The sequence below is a fragment of the Carcharodon carcharias genome, chromosome 34, assembly GCF_017639515.1.
Source record: "Carcharodon carcharias isolate sCarCar2 chromosome 34, sCarCar2.pri, whole genome shotgun sequence".
Lineage (NCBI taxonomy): Eukaryota > Metazoa > Chordata > Chondrichthyes > Lamniformes > Lamnidae > Carcharodon > Carcharodon carcharias.
In genome coordinates this window covers 11246472-11265968 of record NC_054500.1, presented here as the reverse complement: position 1 = coordinate 11265968, position 19497 = coordinate 11246472, and the positions used below count along the sequence as shown (strand labels likewise).

At 46.7% G+C, this 19497-nt stretch overlaps 1 protein-coding gene across 1 annotated transcript in view; it reads left to right on the top strand.

Moving 5' to 3' along the window:
* The window catches only part of LOC121272725 (sodium/calcium exchanger 3-like), a 333282-nt gene that overhangs the window by 48704 nt on the left and 265081 nt on the right, over nt 1-19497 (top strand). The window contains exon 2 of the mRNA XM_041179498.1: nt 8026-9848. Coding sequence (XP_041035432.1) covers nt 8074-9848 — 1775 coding nt within the window. The 5' untranslated portion in view covers nt 8026-8073. The remainder of the gene's footprint in view (nt 1-8025; nt 9849-19497) is intronic.

The following is a 19497-nucleotide window of genomic DNA, read 5'->3' as shown; positions in this document are numbered from 1 at the left end:
CTCCCCCTCCTCCCCCTTCCTCCCTCCTCCCAACCTCCCCCTCCTCCACTCCTCCTCTCCACTCCTCCTCCCCTCCCCCTCCCCCTCCATTCCACCTCCCCTCCCCCATCCCCCTCCCCTCTCTCCCCTCCCCCTCCCCTGCTCCATCCCCCTCCCCCCCGGAAGGTTGGTGGAAAGCCCTTCCGAATGTGGCTGGGTTGCCCCACGGCATTTCAATGGCCATCTTGCCGTTAACTGGCTCAGGGTAAGACTTCCATCAACATCTGGGGGCCGTACCGCGTCCGAGAGCTGCCAACCAATCAAATGGCCAGCAGCTCTCTAGTCTCGGCAGCGCCACCAGGAGCAGTGGCCACTGCTGGCACTACAGGCAGTTCCTGACACGGAGAAGCCATGGAGCTAGAGACCCAGGCAAGTCTAGGGTTTATCCAGGGGCTAGGCTGGCAGGTCCTGATGAGGGGAGTGTGGGGGCAGGGTTTGGCAGGGTGGGATGGTGGTGTGGAAATGCCGGGGGGGTGGGGGGGTGGGGGTGGGAGGTGGGGAGTGGATGTCCTCCATTTATAAGGGCACGTGTATAATGTATATTAAGGCAATGAAGGGGTCTGAGAAAAGGGGCAGGAAAGTGGAGTTGTAGATGTAGAAGTTTAGCCATGATACTGAAAAGTGGAGCAGACTCGAGGGGCTGAATGTCCTCCTTCTGCTCCTATTCCTTATGCCCTTATGAGAGAGAGCAGGAGTACCTGTTTTACACAGAAGAATGTGAGACTGTGGATGTGCTCCCAGAGTTAGATTGAGGCAAGCACCATGGCAACGAAAGAACAAGTTAGATTGGTGGTCGAAGGAAAGGGAGATAAATGGATTTGGGAACAGGATGGGCACACGGAATAAGGATACTGCTCAGGTAGAGGATAAACCTGACAGGGACTTGATGGGCCTCAGCCAGTCTCTGTGTTGTAATTTTTACATAACGGCGTTCTGGGGAAAGGCCAGGGCACGAACAGGAGCGTAAATAAAGCAGATGAAATGGAAAAAAAAAAGCAGTGCGGTGTGGGTGATTGTTTTGATTTCAAAGTCTGATGATCATGCGATAACTTAGGGAGGTGGGGAGTTCCACAGTTAAGTCCCAGGAGACAGCTGGAAGAGTCTCAATCCAAGCAGTGAGGAGATGGAACAACCTGGAAGAGTGTGTTTGTAAATTAGGAGGAAAAGGAGAGGAGAATTCCCAGGAGCCTGTTACATAGTGGAATAGAGCAAAACTAGAAAGATTGTGGCAGAGAGAAGCCAAGGGCTTGAAGTGAGAGTGGTGATTATCGGATGAGCTGCACTACACCCTAAACAGAATGATTAATCATTGAGGTTGGATTGCCAGGACTGTTTAATCAAGAGACATTTCTGTAAATCTTAATAAACCAACATATGGTGGTTAAGGTGAGTATGTTTAATGGTTATTATTTTTTGACAGTTTTGAATTATTGCCTAACTAAGCTTTTTCCAAAAATCAATCCTTTTTTCGAAGTGTACTGCCTGAATTCTAAACTGGAGATAAACAATGGAGATAAGAATTTCTCCATTGATCATTATCTGTATCTTAGCAAAAACTTTGCTTTCACAGTAACTGGTACAGAAATGGGGGGGGGGGTAAAATTTTTCTTCAGCATTGATGCGAAGAGGGGGATAGTGAATCATTTCAAACCAGTGGAAAAGGGAATGGGGTTGAGGAGTGGGGGGTTAAAAATTGCAGCTGATTCACTATCAGCCATCTTGGTTAATTTTAAAGTTCACTGTCATTGAGGGGGGATGGGGGAGGGGGTGAATGGATGAACGTGGCACACTGTGTCTGTTCAGAGACTAACACAGGGCCTCATGGGTCAAGACTTACCTGCCTTGGTCATTGATGGTGAGGGATGCCCAGTGGATGTGGCACTTCCCCACTGTGCCATTGGGTTACCATCTTGTGCATTCTGGCAGCAGCCAGAGTGGGGCACTGATGGCAGCCTGGGTGGGGGCTAGATCCAGCTCCCAGCTGCAGAAACCTTGGGCTTTCGAGAGGGAGCAAAAGAAAAAATGGAAGCTTCACACCTGCCACTGTCTCATAAATATCTTCAGTAATCCTACATTGCAGTTTATAAGACTGCTTAACAACCAGCGCCCTGGGCTTCCTAAATAGAGGTAACACATACAAAAACATGGAAGTTATATTAAACTTTTGCAAAAAAACACTGGTTGGGGATTGGGTAAACATGCTGTGAGTTCACTTATTTAGTCTAGGCACATGAGAACAGATAGCTTGAGGACGTTAGCGCTGTGCGGTGTTCTGCTCAGAGGCAGAACTGAAATTGAGACTGGATCATATGACACACTTCCCTTGCTAATATCCCTTAAAGGCATATTACAACATCCTCAGCTAGAGTTTTGTGTCTAATTCTGACCACCACACTTAAGGAAACTGTCAAGGCCTTGGAGAGGAGATTTACTAACATTATTGCCAAGGATGACAATTACACGGAGAGACTAGAGAAGCTGGGATTGTTCGCCTTGGAGCAGAGAAGATTAAGGGGAGATTTAACAGAGGTGTTCAAAATTCTGAAGGCTTTTAATAGAGTAGAGAGGAAGGAGCTGTTTCCACTGGCAGGGAGGTCAGTAATCAAAGGGCACAGATTTGAGTTAATTGTTGAAAGGAATAGATGAGAATTTTTTAAGCAGAGAGTTATACTAGAGACATGTACTTGAAAATGAAAAGTTTTTAGGGCCATGGGGAAGGGACAGGGGGAGTAGGACTAATTGGATAATCCTTTTCGAAGAACTGACACAGCTACAAAGGCATTATCATTTAATGATTTTTTTCCCCAGGTTCCGTTGAGGAATATGAATCTTGTATTGTCATAGATAGAGTTCCAGTGCCCGTTTGCCAAGAATTAATTCAACGCGCAGTCAAACACTTGACGCTTTATTAAAGGTTAAATGAACCTGAACATGTTCAAGACCAACATCGAGGTTAAGGAAGATGTGGTCATGGGAGATGCATACATCACAGCTAGTAGAGCTTAACCCTGCCAATCTCTGTCTTAGTTCATGCAGTTTCCTCTCTTTCCTTCTCAATCCATTAATCTCTTTGGTTAACTGTTGCTCCCATTATCCACCAAAACCCCAGACGCCCTCTTGCTCTCCATGCGCCGCTCACACTTACAGCAAGCTACAGCTGAAGATTGCGGGAGAAGGTTTAAATGGTACATGCTGCAAGATGCCCTGTTCCAAAATGGGGACAGCTGAACAGGGCTACGGGGAGGGTTACAATGGTCTTCAGTGTCCTGTACCTAGGATACCTGCCACACATCGGATCCATCTCCTGATCGCTACCCAGTGACTGAACATGGACAGTAAGGTCCTGCAAGTCAGATGAGGATAACAATGGGCTCGGGTTGCAATGGCCCAGATTTTCAGATTTGAAAATAACACCTATATTTATATAACCCTGATAAGAATATCTAACTTTCATTGACTGCAGCCTTTCACGTAGAATGTAAATTGGGTAAATATTGTTCCGGGGGCTGGGGAGCTTACTGCTTGTGGGAGACGGAATCCAGCATGACATCATCCTGATTTGGACATATATTGCCATTCCTTCATTGTTGCCAAGTCAACAATAACATTTTGCATCATCAATAGCACCTTTAATATCATAAAACATCCCAAACCGCTACAGAGGATCATTATTAATCAAAAGCTGAGGCAAGTCACATGAAGAAATATTGGGGATAATCAAAAGTTTGGTAAGAGAAGTAGGTTTTAAGGAAAGGAGGAGAGAGGGGCAGAGCAGTGGACTGGTTTAAGGAGAGGAATTCCAGAGCTTAGGGCTGAAACAGCTGAAGGTGGCACTATGGTTGAGCAAAGGGAATTGGGCATGTGTGAGAGGCTGGAATTGGAGGAGGTTACAGAGATAGGGAGGGTTGCAAGGGTTAGTGGAGGTTACAGAGATAGGGAGGGTTTTAGGGGCTAGAGGGGTTTACAGAAAAAGGGTGGGTTGTGGGGCTTGGTGGAGGTTACAGAGATAGGCAGGGGTCTACAGGTTGGTGGAGGTTACAGAGATAGGGAGGGTTGTAGGGGCTCGAGGGGTTTACAGAGAAAGGGCAGGTTATGGGGGTCGATGGAGGTTACAGAGATAGGGAGGGTTGTAGGGGTTGGTTGGTGGAGGATACAGAGATGGGGGGATTTTAGGTGTTGGTGGGCGTTACAGACATGGGTTGGGTTGTAGGGGTTGGTGGGGGATACAGAGATAAGGGGTTGTAGGGGTTGGTGGAGGTTACAGAGATGGGGGGATTGTAGGGGTTGGTGGGGGTTCTAGACATGGGGGTTGTAGGGGTTGATGTGGGGTACAGAGATGGGGAGGGGCATGAACAGAGATGAAAATTTAATAATTGAGGCATCAGAAGTTTGGGAGCGAGAGTATTCAGAGCACAGGGGGTGATGGATGAATGGGACTTGGTGCGTGTTAGGATCTGTGTGCTAGATGTACACTGTCAACAATCAAATATGGTGAAAAGCTAGGTTGATAACCATACGAAGATCAGGGAAGGACCACTCCCTCCCAGCATGCTACCATCTAATATCACTTCTGGGCAGTGCTTACAGACTGCTGGAATAGTTAATTCTGCAAAGTATAAGATCTACAGAATACCCAGTTCCTAAGAGCGTCCAGTCAGTTTTCCAGCGTTCGGGTGGGTCTTTATCGGTATCGGCAGCAGTCCCTTGATTCAAGGATGACATCTGCTCAGGGTCGCGGGTTTCTGCCAGGGGTCTTCATGTGATCCTGAGTCTCGGACGCCAGATCTTTGGCCACATGGGGCAGGACGTCCAACAATGTGGTGGGATCCGGAGTGCCGGGTTTACTTCCATTTCTTTCCTTCTCTGCTGCCGCTTTGCCTCGTCGTTAAGGTGTTTGAACTCGAAGCAAGATGCAGCTTCGAGCACTCGGAGCAACTAATAGTAAGCTTCTCCCAGTTATTGATGTCAATGCCGCTGTGCTTCAAGGAGAGCCTCAGAGTGCCTTTGGAATGTTTTCTTTGTCCTCCCCTGGAACATTGGCCATTTGCGAGTTGAGAGAACAGGACATGGCGGGGGAGACAGTTTGCGGCCACCAAGACACAGCGCCCAGTCCATCGAAGTTGATTTTATTCACTCTAACGTTGGTGGCTGTGTCTTCAGCTCCCAAGGCCCCAAGCTCTGGAATTCTCTCCCTAAACCTCTCCGCCTGTATTTCAACACTCCTTAAAACCTGCCTCTTTGGCCAAGCTTTCTGTCACCGAATAGCCCCTCACGTGGCTCCATCAAATCTTGTTTGATAAAACTCCTGTGAAACACCTCGGGGGATGTTTTGCCATCATTATTTGGGGTCGACTATGGCATAGTGGGAAAGTCACTGGGCTAGTAATCTTGGGCTCCAAGATAATACTCTGGAGACATGGGTTCAATACCCACTATGGCAGCTGGTGGAATTTAACATCAATTGATAAAATAATGTCTCAAGTATAAAGTTAGTCTCAGTGATGGTGACCATGAAACCATCATTGATTGTTGTAAAATCCCATCTGGTTCGCTAATGCCCTTTAAGGAAGGAAATCTGCCATCCTTACCTGGTCTGGCCTACATGTGACTCCAGACCCACAGCAATGTGGTTGACTCTTAACTGCCCCTCTGAAATGGGCTAGCAAGCCAATCAGTTAAAGGGCCATTAGGGATGAGCAACAAATACGGGCCTTGTCAGTGATGCTCCCATTCCATGAAAGAATTTGATATTGTTTTCGCTAGAAGAAGACAGGATCTGTATTTCCTGATGTGACAGTGGCTTAGGATACAGTCTGACACATTGGCCTACTGCTAAAGATGTCATCATGATGGATTGTAATGATATGGTAATGAAGTTTTTGAGATAGACAATTCCAGGTGATAAGCTGAGCACCTGGATACCCCTGAGGGATTTTGTGGCTGCAGATCTTTTTAACATATTTACAAATGATTTGCCTTCCAGTAATTTCCGGGCCATTCAAGAAGCAGACAGCATTCTTTCTGGTTCCAAGACTTTGAAAAGAGTGTTGACAATGAACCAAAGCATGGTATCCATCAGTGATTATTGCAGAATGTGGAGATTTAAATCCACTGACTCACTGGCACATCAACCACAGTCGGTGTATCTAGGATTAACTCTAGATTACACCCTTAGTCCCTCAAAGGACCACCTCATCAACATACCCCAGAAGACCATGAGGTGAAAAGGGTATTAGCTGTGGCTGATGGGGTAGCCCTCTCATCCATGATTGTGGGTTCCACTCCCACTCCAGGGACTTGAGTGCATAATTTAGTGAAGTGCAGAGGGAGTGCTGCCCTGTCAGATGTGCTGTCTTTTGGATGAGGTATTAACTGTGGCCTAGTCTGCCCTCTTGGGTGGAACTAAAAGATCCATGGCACTTTTTCATTAAAGACCAAGGGAGTTCAACACAGTGCTCTAGCCAATATTTATCCCTCAACCAACATCTTTAAAGAAACAGGTTACCCCATAATTTATTTCATTGGTGTTTGTGGTATCTGGTTCTGTGTTTTGGCAGATGAAGTAAAATGTGGGAAAATGTGAACTTGTCCAATTTGGCAGGAAGAATAGAAAAGCAGAATATTATTTCAATGGAGAAAGGTTGCAGAACTCTGTGGTACAGAGGGATCTGGGTGTCCTGGTACAAAAAGTTAGTATGCAGGTACAGCAAGTGATTAGGAAGGCGAATGGAATATTGTCATTCATTGCAAGGAGAATGAAATATAAAAGTAGGGATATTTGGCTCCAATAGCATAGGGTGTTGGTGAGACCACATCTGGAGTACTGTGTACAGTTTTGGTCTCCTTATTTAAGAAAGGATAGAGATGCATTAGAAGCAGCTCAGAGAAGGTTTACTGATACCTGGGATTGTGGGGGGGCGGGGGTGGGGGGTGGGGGGGCGGTTTATCTTATGAGGGAAGGTTGGCCAGCCTGGGCCTGTACCCATTGGAGTTTAGACGAATGAAAGGTGATCTTATTGAAACATATAAGATCCTGAGGGGACTTGACAGGGTGATGTTTCTCATTGTGGGAGAGGCAAGAACCAGAGAGCACAGTTTAAAAATAAGGGAGTCCCCCATTTAAGGCGGAGATGAGGGGAATTTTTTCACTCAGAGGGAGGTGAATCTTTAGAATTCTCTTCCCCAGAGAGCATTGCAGGCAGGGTCATTGAATATTTTTAAGGAGAGGTAGATAGATTCTTGACTAACAAATGAGTCAAAGATTATTGGAGTAGGTGGAATATGGAGTTGAGGCCACATTCAGATCAGCCATGATCTTATTGAATGGTGGAGCAGGCTTGAGGGACTGAATGGCCTACTCCTGCTCCTAAATCGTTTGTTCGGTATGTAAATTGGCTGCCACCCTCCATCACTTCAAAATTACTTCATTTGTTGAAGAGCACTTTGGGATGTCCTGCAGAGTGTTAAATAAATGGAAGCCTTTCTTTCCAAAATAGGCTTCCGAAATAAGTTCAGTTCTGCTGGCTCTATTCAAGTGCAACAGTTACGAAGCCTGTATGTGACCTTTCATGAATTGGACTTACTGTAATGGCATGACACTGCACAGTCTCCTTTACATATCCAGAATATTTAAGGGGCTCTATGTTATTGCAATTGATTTCTCTCTGATAGTAATCAAACATGTGAATGTGTAGCACTATCAATTTTGAAGTAAGGATCTGGATTTTCCGTTTGAAACTGTTCAGATAGATTAATATTGCATGAAGATTATGGCTGTATCGTGGATTGACATCAATGAATCTTGTGTTTAAACATGGGAATTAATGTCTTGCAAGAGAAATGACAGATCCTTCAAAATAATTTCTGCACTGATTACAGTTGAACCAAATATTTGTTGGATTTAATTGAATAAAGTGTTCATGTCCCAGCTGCCGTGCCTTGAAGTGTAACAGTTTTAACAGTTTCCTTTTATCTGTTTTTTTGAAGGTTGGAAGATCCTGAAATCAAGGTTACCTCTCTGAGAAAACCACATCAATGGCCAAGTTACAGTGGAAAACCTTCCTATCCCCACTCCTGGGGACTGGGTTTATGGTCACCATATTCATGATGACCATTTGGGAGGCAGAGGGGACCAACACAGAAGACCCCATTGACTTGCCCAATTCCTCATGTTTTGGGTCCTTCCAATGTAACCTTGGGATCATTCTCCCAATATGGTACCCGCAGAACCCGTCCTTGGGAGACAAAGTTGCCAGAGCTATTGTTTATTTTGTTGCCATGCTGTACATGTTCCTGGGAGTCTCCATCATAGCTGATCGCTTCATGGCATCCATCGAAGTCATCACTTCGCAGGAGAAGGAGATTACTATCACGTTACCCAACGGTGAGACCAGCATTGCCACTGTGCGAATCTGGAACGAGACGGTCTCCAACTTGACCCTGATGGCCTTAGGCTCCTCAGCACCGGAAATTCTCTTGTCACTCATTGAGGTATGTGGGCACGGCTTCCTAGCTGGAGAATTGGGACCTGGCACAATTGTCGGCAGTGCAGCATTCAACATGTTTGTCATCATTGCCGTATGCATCTATTGCATCCCTGACGGTGAGGTTCGGAGAGTCAAGCATTTGCGTGTGTTTTTTGTTACAGCATCGTGGAGTATTTTTGCCTATATCTGGATGTACCTGATCCTAGCAGTCTTCTCTCCAGGCGTTGTCCAGATTTGGGAAGGGTTGTTGACCCTCATGTTCTTCCCAGTTTGTGTAGTCTTTGCTTGGATTGCTGATAAGAGGTTACTCTTCTACAAGTATGTCTACAAAAGATACCGGGCGGATAAGCGCAGGGGCATCATTATCGAGACGGAGGGAGAGCTCCCCAAGGGGATTGAGATGGATGGGAAAATGATCCTGGAGCATGGAGACAGTGTCCTTCCTGATGGAACTGTGATTAGTCTGGAAGCCAAAGACTTAGACGAGAGTCGTAAAGAAGCCATCCGCATTCTCAAGGACCTCAAGCAAAAGTACCCAGATCGAGAGCTGGAACAGCTGGTCGAGTTGGCCAATTATTATGCCCTGCTCCATCAGCAAAAGAGCCGGGCCTTCTATCGCATTCAAGCTACCAGAATGATGACTGGCGCTGGGAACATCTTGAAGAAGCACGCTGCCGATCACGCAAAGAAGACGACAAACCTTCAGGAGGCGAGGCCTGACCCAGCAGAGGAGATGTGCAGCAAAATTTGCTTTGAGCCTGCCAGCTACCAGTGCTTTGAGAATTGCGGGCTTGTCACTCTGACCGTCATGTGCAAAGGTGGAGAGCTGAACAGCACCTTCTACGTAGACTACCGGACAGAAGATGGCTCAGCCAACGCTGGGTCGGACTATGAATACAGTGAAGGCACCCTGATCTTCAAACCAGGCGAAACAACAAAGGAGATCACGGTAGGCATCATTGATGACGATATATTTGAGGAAGACGAACATTTCTTTGTCCGTCTTGGGAACCTCAGGAGTGGAGATGCTGAAGGCATGTTTGACTCGGATCCAACAGACTATCCCAAGGGGCGCCTTGTTTCCCCCTTGGTTGCTACGGTGACAATCCTGGATGACGACCACGCTGGCATCTTCACATTTGAAGACAAAATTTACCATGTGAGTGAGAGCGTTGGTGTCATGGAGCTGAAGGTGTTGAGGACCTCTGGCGCTCGAGGGACTGTAATCATACCATACAGGACAGTGGAAGGCACGGCTAGGGGAGGAGGAGTGGACTATGAGGATTCCTATGGGGAACTGGAGTTTCTTAACGATGAGACTGCGTAAGTACTTAACGATGGTTGCTGTATTGTACAGCAACACAAATAAAATGTTCGTAAGTGGCTAATACAAAGGAAACCTTGCCCCAGAGTGGCGGGCTTAGAGATGTTGTGTTGGTAAATTTTTGGCGGGGGGGTGGTGGAGCTATTTTGGGAAGCTTTCTCTGACACTTTCCCAGGGGAAGAGCAGGAATATAAATCAGCTGCCTGTATCACAGGCAGCCATTTTAAACAAATATACCCCATATAGAGGGTTCACCAGCATTTTGTCAGAGGCTGAGTGGCTCCCCCTGCCAGGAGAAAGGCAAGCCAGGTCCGTGGAGGAGGCCCCCCCCCCCACCGCCCCAAGTCTGGGGGTGGAAGGCCAGTGGAACCGGAGGCTCCGACCCCCCCAAAAAGGGGAGGGGCAGGAAAAGCATCTCCTGATGCCCCGAGAAGCCATCCAGTGGGATTTCCTCTCTGATCTGAGGGTCCTGCTGCCTTCCCCCCCCACTCTATAATGATAATTTACCTTTACGCCCCTGAAGGTGCCTCCATGTTAACGCACACTCGAGGTTTCCTACCTTCCTCAGCAGCACCCACCTCTCAGTGGGGCTACCCAAGCTGCAGAGTTGCTGGCCCTCTGATAGGGATGGCGGCATCGAGAGTCCTGACGGTGAGCACAGAGGCCATTAGGAGCCCAACTCCCGAAAAACGGCTCTGCCAGTTTGGCTGCCAGCAGTTCAGGACCCCTATTTGATCGCAACATTGGGGTCCTAAAGCCCGCAGAAAAATCCTGCCCAGGATCCCATCACAACCTGGATGCAGACTAGTCTGGGAATTCAGAAGGACCAGTTTTCCACTCTAGTGGGTTAATATTGAAAGAAATGGAAAGACTTGTGTTTTTGCTCAATTCGTTTATACTTGTGTCCTTCGGAGTTTTGTGCACTCAGGATCTTCTTCAAAAACAAACATATTGAATGTGGCTATGACTTTTTTCTGTTATTTAAATATATCAGAATATAATTACCATCCCTTTCATTTCTTGTGGCAATAAAGGAAATTTTTACCTAGGCTGCCCCATCCATTTTCCGATGAGAAATTGATGGGATTGGGTGCAATGCTGGACCTATACAACACTGAAGGTGTAAAATTGATGTTCCATTGGAGTTAGGTTTGGTAAAAATTAGCCACACCTCCCCTCACCTACCCGATACTTCCCAATCAATCAAGGAGGGTGGAACCTGCAGGAGGGGGGGATCTACAGGAGATGAGACCTGCAGGAGTGTAGGATCTACAGGAGGGTGGGATCTACAGGAGGGTGGGATCTACAGGAGGTTGGGATCTACAGGAGGTTGGGATCTACAGGAGGGTGGGTTCTACAGGAGGGTGGGTTCTACAGGAGGGTGGGTTCTACAGGAGGGTGGGATCTGCAGGAGGGTGGGATCTACAGGAGGGTGGGTTCTACAGGAGGGTGGGTTCTACAGGAGGGTGGGATCTGCAGGAGGGTGGAATCTACAGGAGGGTGGGTTCTACAGGAGGGTGGGTTCTGCAGGAGGGTGGGATCTACAGGAGGGTGGGTTCTACAGGAGGGTGGGATCTACAGGAGGGTGGGATCTACAGGAGGGTGGTTTCTACAGGAGGGTGGGATCTGCAGGAGGGTGGGATCTACAGGAGGTTGGGATCTACAGGAGGGTGGGATCTGCAGGAGGGTGGGATCTACAGGAGGGTGGGATCTACAGGAGGGTGGGATCTGCAGGAGGGTGGGTTCGACAGGAGGGTGGGTTCTACAGGAGGGTGGGATCTGCAGGAGGGTGGGATCTACAGGAGGGTGGGATCTACAGGAGGGTGGGATCTACAGGAGGGTGGGATCTACAGGAGGGTGGGATCTACAAGAGGGTGGGATCGTCCCCACATCATCCAGCAGTGGTTGGTTGCCAATGTCAAGTGTGTAAAGATGCACACACATTGGAAGAAATGCTTTCAGAATATTCTGCAATCTGATAGGAAGTGATGCAACATAACTTTACAGCTCTCATTAGAAAGAACCAATGCAGTTGGAAAAAGGAGGTAAATGTTGGATGAGGTTTGGAGGCATGGTGATGGTGGTAAATAAATGAATAATAACTCAGGCCTGGTGTACAATAAAAAATAATAAAGATTTCAGGCGACCCTTCACATTATCCAAAATGAGTGTCAGATGGCATAGAGGTGACCATAGAAATAACTGGCCACAGCTCCCATTTTAACTCTGTGTGGTGATCCTGAGGTGATTTTTGTTTAAAGTTGGAAGCCGGGGAGGGGAGGGTGGGTGCGGGGAGTGAATGGAGGCAGGGGAACTAATTTTCCAGTATGCTTAGTGTTGATAATTTCCTAGCATGCTTAGTGTTGCTAATTTCCCAGCATGCTTAGTGTTGGTAATTTGCTAGCATGCTTAGTGTTGGCAATGTCTGCTTTATTTTTGGAGGGAAACAAGAAACAAATGAAGGGCTTTGCGTAAGAGGTGTTTGAATTTAACAAAGTGGTGTTACTGAGAATCAATCGGCATCATATCACTCTCAAAATGGCCCCTTATGTCATGGCATAGGGGATGGGAAATGGCCATTATTCTTTGTTGGTGGACACTCAGGATGACAGAACATTTTAGGTAAGGCCCAATACTGAACTATTTTCTGAAACTGCTCTTGGAATGTTTCTGAATTTTGAGGATTAATCATGAACTCCCACTCAAGTCACGATGATGAAAACTGTTTGAAGGTAACTTGCTCAGGGTTGAAGCTGGGATGTTGTTGTAGTTTGGTACAAATATTGAGACAAATATCTTCGTAATCCATGATGAGGTTGATTGGAAGGATAAATCTTCCCGTCAGATACAGCTCTTGTCCTTTTCTTGTTAATCTGGATCTTGTGTTGGAACACTGGTCTCCCTGGATCTGCTGCTGGTGGTGGCTAATGATGGTTTTACTGTGCAATGCTGTGTTACAACACACACATTTCACATTCCAAGATGGGACTTGCCTGCTCTGTAATTTAAACCACACAGAACACTGCAAAGAATATTAAAATGGAACAAAAATAAGCCTTCTGTCAGTAATGTTGGTCCTTTGCAATCATCTGTGTCTAATGGAAGGACCCTTTTTATTGTGCTTATACGTTGAACAAAGAGCTTACATTTATACAATGCCTTTCAGAAAGCAAGTAGTTCTGGTAAACCCCTGTCCAGTTCCTCCCCAATTCAGTCTAAAATTTAAATATTGCTGAATAGCAAGACATGTTGCTGAAGCTTTTCATCTTGCTCTCATCAGGGCAAATGCAAGAATGCCAAATTTCATATTATCACAATTTATACTACAGGAGAAAGGGGTGCTGATTGGTTGGCAAATCGACTCAGATTGGCCGAGGTGTTGCTATTGGGAAAGCAACAGGGAACTATAGGTTCTCCAAGTTCCTGGATAATTCAAAAAAGGTCTAAGGCTTGATCATATTCCTTTTGTTTGCAGAGAACAGGTCTCTACATATGAATGCATGTCACTTCTTACAATTGTCACATTATGAGCTTGACTGATTATCTTAAATTGTTGTTAGTGAAGCTATTAGCACACTCTGGATTGTTCAGCAAGTGTTGCCCAATCACGGAATCACATCTAACAGTGGACATTGTTTTGGGGTTTTGCATGCTCCTTGCAAGCCTGACATAGAAATGGAGCACATCTCCTGATAGGATTATTGTTCACTGCGTATCATTCAAACTCGCAAATGGGCCAAAGTACACCATTTTCATATCTGAAGAGTGCCCGGTCTACCGCAACTTACCCTGGAAAGGCAAAGTATCTTAAAAATTTGAACAGCGGGTTAAGCAAGCCGTTTCACATTGCTACCATGCAGCGGCTGGTACTTTCCACTAACAGGATGCTGCCATTAGTCCAAAAAGATGTTCTGCCTACCACACAATTGAGCAATGTTGTGTATGAATTCAGTGCTGATATGATGTCAGGTACGTGGGCTGTATGTCCCAGTGATTGGCTGATCGAATCAAACTGTTGGTGTACCTGCACCATTGGGACTGCAGCTGTTCAAGAAGGCTGCTCACCACCACGTTCTCAAGGGAAATTAGGGTTGGGCAATAAATGCTGGTCTAGCCAGTGATGCCCACATCCCGTGAATGAATAAACAAATAAAAGGAGTATGATGTGAATGCACAGAATACACTGTGCGCTGATGGTGGATGCTGTGCTAATCAAGCAGATTTCTTTGTGCTGGATGGTTTTGAGCTTCTTGAGTGTTGTTGGAGCTGCACTCATCCTGGCAAGTGGGGAGTATTCCATCATACTCCTGATTCATGCCTTGTAGATGGTGGACAGGCTTTGATGAGTTGGGAGGTGAATTACTCGTCGCAGGATTCCCAGCCTCTGACCTGCTTTTGTAGCCATAGTATTTATATGGCTAGTCCAGTTCAGTTTCTGGTGAATAGTAACCTCTCGGGAATGGTGACAATTCAGCAAAAGTAATGCCATTGAATGTCAAGAGGAGATGATTAGAGTATCTCCTGATGGAGATGGCCAAGGCCTGGTACTTGTATGATGCAAATGTCACTTGCCATTTATCAGCCCAAGTCTGAATCTTGTCCGGGCCTTGCTGCATTTGGACATGGACTGCTTCAGTATCTGAGGAGTTGCAAATGGTGCTGAACGTTGTGCAAACATCACCCCCACTTCTGACCTTATGATGGAAGGAAGGTCATTGATAAAACACCTGAAGATGATTGGGCCGAGGACACTGCAGTGGTGTCCTGGAGCGGAGATGATTGACCTCCAACAACCACGACCATCTTCCTTTGTGCTAGGTATGACTCCAGTTTTGCTAGGGCTTCTTAATGCCACACTCAATGCTGCCTTAATGTCAAGGGCAGTCACTCTCACCTCCCCTCTTGAAGGTCAGTTGTTTGTGCATGTTTTGACATGTAATGAGGCCACGAGCCCAAGAGGCAGGAGCCCTGGCAGAACCCAAACTGAGCATTGTTGAGCAGCTTATTGCTGAGTAAGTGCCACTTGATAGCACATTCAATGAACCCTTCTATCACTTTGCTGATGATGGAAAGTAGGCTGATGGGGCAGTAATTGGCGAGATTGGAGTTGTCCTATATTTTGTCAGCAGGCAACTTTCGACATTGCTGGGTGGATGCCAGTGTTGCAGCTGTACTGGAACAGCTTGCCTAAGGGCACGGTGAGTTCTGGAGCAAAAGTTATCAGTATTATTGCTGGAATATTGTCAGAACCCATAACCTTTGCAGTATCAAGTGCCTTCAGCTATTTCTTGATATCATGTGGAGCGAATTGAATTGACTGAAGACTGGCATCTGTGATGCTGGGGATGTCAGGAGGAGGCCCCTCATCCACCTGGCATTTCTGACTGAAGATTGTTGCAAATGCTTCACCCTTATCTTTAATACTGATGTGCTGGGCTCCCCCATCATTGAGGATGGGGATATTTGTGGAGCCTCCTCCTCCTGTTGGCTGTTCAGTTGTCCACCACCATTCACAACTGGATGTGGCAGGGCTGCAGAACTTTGATCTGATCCGTTGGTTGTGGGATCGCTTAGCTCTGCCTATCACTTGCTGCTTTAGTTTTTTGACATGCAAATAGTCCGATGTTGTAGCTTCATCAGGTTTTTTTTGGAAAAAGATACTTTATTCATAAAATATCTGAAAGAACATTACAAAACATCTCAAAATGCCCATCACAAAAGGTGCAATCAGATTCAAGTTTTCCACATAGATCATGAGGTGCTTCAATACAGTTAATGAATATTACAGACATTTCAACATGGTTATAACAGACAGTTAGTGCTATGGTATTTAAGTTATCGACATAGATCATGTTGCACTCTGAGATGCTTCAATACTATTATGATACATTTAGTATTCACTGCATACGTTCAATGTGAGTCATACAATTCCCAACCCTCAGTGCACTATGGCAGAAAGGTCTTAGACAGTGACCTTTCCCCATTGCACCTTTGCGGCAGCTGCCCCAAGCTTTAGTGCGTCCCTCAGCACGTAGTCCTGGACCTTGGAATGTGCCAGTCTGCAACACTCGGTTGGGGACAACTCTTTGCACTGGGAGACCAACAAGTTTCGGGCAGACCAAAGAGCAATTTCATCAAGTTGCTGATCCTCCAGCTGCAGTTGATGTTTGTCTCGGTGTGTGTCCCTGGGAACAGCCCATAGAGCACAGAGTCCTGTGTCACAGAACTGCTCGGGATGAACCTCGACAAAAACCATTGCATCTCTGTCCAGACCTTCTTTCCCCAGGTTGACACCTCATTTTTAGGTCTGCCTGGTGCTGCTCCTGACATGTTCTCCTGCTCTCTTCATTGAACCAGGGTCGATCCCCCTGCTTTATGGTAATGGTAGATTGGGGAATAAGCCTGGAACTTTAATACAAAGAAGAGGGCCGTTCGGACTGGCCTGTTCTCTGGCTGCAGAGCTACAGGGGAGGAAAAATCTTTCAATCAGCACTTCCAGAGTTTCCTTTTTATTCTCTGACATTTCATCCAATGAAAGGAAGTCTCTGATTTGAGGATTTGGAAACCTTTGAAAACTTGGGTCTGTTTCAGTGAAAGAAAAGATGCATAGCTTGGGGAGAGATAGAGACCCAAACATCGAAGGTCGCAACATCAAACCACCCGTGCTTCAGTCAGGGATGGAAGGGCTGAAATCCCCCCTGAACTCCCCCTCGCATTCCTGGTCAACATTCATCCCTCAAACAACATTGCAGCCCTGCTTCAGCCCTGTCAGTACTGCATTGCCAATCCTGGATTATTGTCATAAAGAGATGGGTGCTCAGACCAATACCAGCAGTGGCTGAGAACCACTTGGCATGGAAACTAGGACACTTTACAAAGACAGGACAATCTACACCATTCAGTAGTAGACCATGCGGCAAGCAGAGAAGGAAGGGGCAGTGCTGAGTCCACTTACTTGACTCTCAGACAACATCCCTACATGCTTGTTAATCTTCTCTTCATACTTTTGAAGCTACTTTTACAATCCAACCATCTGGGCATGACATCCAGATCCACAAAACTCTGACTTAGACCTCCAAGTAAATTGGACTCTTCTGGTTCTGTTCTGCCAGGTAGGTCACTCATATCACCTGGATTGAGGTGGCACTACCATTATGTGCCAGCTTTCTCCCTCCCAACTAGGCGAGTAATCCAGAGAGACAAGGTTCAGACCCCACCATGCCAGCTGGAGACTTTAAATTCGACTAATCAGAAAAATATGGAATTGAAAGCAGGTAATGGTGACCATTAAAATATCATCGATTGTCATAAAAACCCCATCTGGTTCACTAATGCCCCTTTAGGGAAGGAAATCTGCCATCCTTACCTGGTCTGGCCTACATGTTACTCCAGACCCACAGCAAAGTGGTTGTCTCTTAACTGCCCTCTGTAAAGGCTGAGCAAACCACTCAGCTCAAGGGCAGTTAGGAATGGGCAACAAATGCTGGCCTTGCCAGCGATGCCCATGTCCCATCAAAGAATAAGGAAAATAGACTTCAGAAAACGGGTTCATTGGTTTCACCAGGACAGGCAAGGTCCACTCTACCTTTTCTTGTTGGCTCACTCTGAGCACCGGAAAACTCCTCACGTTCTGAAAGGAAGACTTGCACAACCAACCCTCAGGACAGAGCACATTCCAGGCTTCCGGTCTTCCCCCTCCAAGCTCTGTGCCAGTGAATACCGAGGCTGTTGAGGATTGAGCTCCAGTGATGCCAACAGTATCCCCCTACCCAAGCCAGCTGCTGTGAGTTAAGGGTTGCCTCATGCCTGTCAGCCATGTCTCGGTGGGTAGTACCCTCACCTTTGTCAGAAGGTCATAGGTTCGAGTCGAACTACAAAGCTTTGTGCACAAAACCTAGGCTAACACTCCCAGTGCGGTACTAAGGGAGTGTTGCATAATGTTGGGCTAGTGGCAGATGCCATCTTTTAGAGGAGATGTTAAACTGAGGCCTAACGTATGTACCCTCTCAGGTGGTGGTGAGCCTCAGTCCAAATGCCCCATCCTCCAAACATCATGAGAGCCTGCTCCATCTTCTGACAGAAAGAACAGATCCAAGACTAGCAAGGGTGGCAAATAAAATTGGATTTCTACCTCTAGCAACAAACCTATTTAACTGTGGTTTCAATCCTGCATCAGGGCAGCAGCTGAAGCCAAGGATTCTGTTACATTCATGTGGATTGAGTCCTATTTCCATCTACTTGAATGATTTCAGTCATTCTCTGCAATCTCTCTCCGACATCCTGAATGAGAGAAGATGGAAATCCACTGACAGATGAAGTGCTCATTGGTAAACAGCTGGGTGAGGCCGAGTGCCACATTTATAAATGGCTGACACATCTCACTCCTCGCTCCACCTGGGCTTTCCCCTCACAATTAACTTCTGTTTTTCTATGTCCACGTGCAAAGTCAACCTGTTAATTGGTGTTTGATGATGGAAACATTTTGTAGCCAGACCTGTGAAGGGGAAAGGGAATGGAAGATTCCAAGCACCATAAAGTCATGGATTCCAGGCATGTTTAAATTTGACCCTCCAAGGTCATTCAAACTCTTGATATGAAAACACCTTGAATCTGTCCAACCAACTGCTGTAATGTTTACATTCACCTCACTCCAGTGCCTGTTGAAGCACCGATTGATGGGCAAAGCAAACACAGCTTCGTTTGGTGATGCTGGGTGTTGGGCCAGGAGCCTCTTTACACTTCAGCCTCCCACCTCCCCTACCATTCCGAAGCAAACACCACAAAGTGCAACTGTTGGGGTCCCCAAGGGTGCAGGAGACCAAGCAGGGAGGAGCTACTTGAAGCCCCAAAAACTTGGAGTCATTCATCAAATCAGACCAAAGAAAACCATAGAAACATGGGAAAGTTACAGAGCAGAAAGAGGCCATTCAGCCCACCGAGTCTGTGCCGGCCAAAGAAAGAGAAAAAAAGAAACTAACTGCTCACTTGTAATCCCACTTTCCAGCACCTGGTCCATAGCCTTGTCGGTGCAAATCCAGGTACCTTTTAAATGAGGTGAGCATTTTAGCCTCAACCACCAACTTAGGCAGCAAATTCCAGACACCCACCACCCTCTAAGTGAAAAAGTTTTTCCTCATGTCACCTCTAATCCTTCTACCAATCACCTTAAGTGTATGGCCCCCGGGGAATTGACCTCTCTGCTAGGGGAAGCAAGTCATTCCTGTCTACCCTAGCTAGGCCCCTCATAATTTTGTACTTGGAACTATATCACCATTCATTCACTGTCACTGGGCCAAAATCCTGGAAGTCCCTTCCTAACAGCGCTGTGTTTTGGTACCATGCCCAATGGCCTAATTTGACTGGAGGCGGCCAATTAACAGGCCGCCCCTGCCTTCGCCATTCAATTGGGCATTCTCAGTGGGTTCTGGAGGCAAGTACCCAGCCCCGTTGTGAGGGAGGCCGGCAGCCCCCAGTGTGGGAGTGCTGCTGGCGCCAAGCAGCAGGTGCGGCAGAGAAGCTGCCATCAGCGTCAAGGGGAGCGGCTGAGACATCATGAGGTTCCTGACACTCGGAGCCATCCACCTCCATGAATTCCACACTCGACGGCAACACTGGGAGATGGGCCATTTTCTGGTGGGATCAATTAAC